The sequence below is a fragment of the Buceros rhinoceros genome, unplaced genomic scaffold (assembly GCF_000710305.1).
Source record: "Buceros rhinoceros silvestris isolate BGI_N320 unplaced genomic scaffold, ASM71030v1 scaffold35724, whole genome shotgun sequence".
Classification (NCBI taxonomy): Eukaryota; Metazoa; Chordata; class Aves; order Bucerotiformes; family Bucerotidae; genus Buceros; species Buceros rhinoceros.
The window spans coordinates 3,673-4,935 of record NW_010410571.1 but is presented as its reverse complement, the minus strand read 5'-3'; the positions used below and the strand labels follow the sequence as shown (position 1 = coordinate 4,935).

Genomic DNA, 1,263 nt, shown 5'->3' with positions numbered 1-1,263 from the left:
GCGGCCCGCTGGCTGGGCCAGGCCTCTCCTCTGCTCCTACAGCTGGGGGTCAGAGCACCGAGCCCCCTGCAGGAGAAGCTGCCGGGTGGTTTGATAAGAGGGTTAGGACATGGTCCTGCTTTTCCTGCTGGAATTAAGTTTAGGAGAACTTCTGGTGGCTCGTGGTCTTGGGACATTTCCTGTGTGCTCGGGGTCTCTGGGGACACTGGGTGGTGCTGGTGTGGCAGAGAACATCCCCCCGGGGTCACTCGCTGTCGTTTCTGCCCTTCCTCAGTGATCCGCAACGTGAAGTTCAAGATCCTGGATGCAGTGATTGCTCAGGAGCCCTTGCACCGGGGTGGAGGACAGATCATCCCGACGGCCCGCAGGGTGGTCTACTCCGCCTTCCTGATGGTGAGGACCGCGCTGGGCACGACCAGGACCGAACCTCGCGCAGTGCCGGCTCCTGAGGGCTCCGGGGCGCGTGGGTCGCGCGGGTGCTGCGCTCTCAGCCCCAAGGATGTCGCTTTAAACCGGCTCGTTCATCCCTCAGTTGGCAGGGCTGGCAGACGGCTTTTACAAGTGATCACGTTCCCGTCTGGCTGGAAACTTGTCTGCATCTGCTCTGTCTTCCCCCTTCCCTGGGAAGGGTGGGTGCGGGGCAGAGGGAAGCGTGTGGCTCATGGCCAGAAGGAGAAAAGCTCCTTTCAGTGCTGGTTTGATGTTGGTTTGGGCAGCAGGAGCCCTTTCATCCCTGGTTTGACCAAAGCGTGACTCTTACCTCAGCTGGACTGTGTTGGCGCTGCCGGGGGCTCAGTGACTCGTGTCCATTTCTCCTCACAGGCCACCCCTCGCTTGATGGAGCCCTACTACTTTGTGGAGGTGCAGGCTCCTGCCGACTGCGTGTCCGCAGTGTACACAGTCCTGGCCAGGCGCAGGTGAGCTGCTCTGACCCGTCACCATGGCCCTCTCGCTCGGGGTCTGGGTTACTGGGGATGTTCACAGCCCTAGAACCGCTCATGAAGCGAGGGGAGAGGGTGACATCTCTGTGAAGTGGCAGCTGAAGGTTTCCTTGGCTGATCCCAGCCCCTGTGCTGTGTGGGGAGGGGATGGATGGCCAGGATCGCTCCCAGTCTTTGTTTTGTGCCTGGTTCTTCCTGCCTGTCGGAGAGGAGGATATATAAAGGGACATGAGACCCCTCCCCCTGCAGGGCTGGCTCCAGCTCGGGGCTCCTCAGCCCCGCAGAGACACGGAGCTGCTGCAGGGGGGGCAGCGGGGGGCCC

General features: G+C 61.8%; 1 protein-coding gene across 1 annotated transcript in view; it reads left to right on the top strand.

The window, feature by feature from the left end:
• LOC104493070 (116 kDa U5 small nuclear ribonucleoprotein component-like) overlaps positions 1-1,263 on the top strand; it is a gene marked incomplete at its 5' end in the record, with an annotated part of 6,907 nt that overhangs the window by 2,551 nt on the left and 3,093 nt on the right. Inside the window, 2 exons of the mRNA XM_010135692.1 lie at positions 275-393; positions 823-917. Coding sequence (XP_010133994.1) covers positions 275-393; positions 823-917 — 214 coding nt within the window. The remainder of the gene's footprint in view (positions 1-274; positions 394-822; positions 918-1,263) is intronic.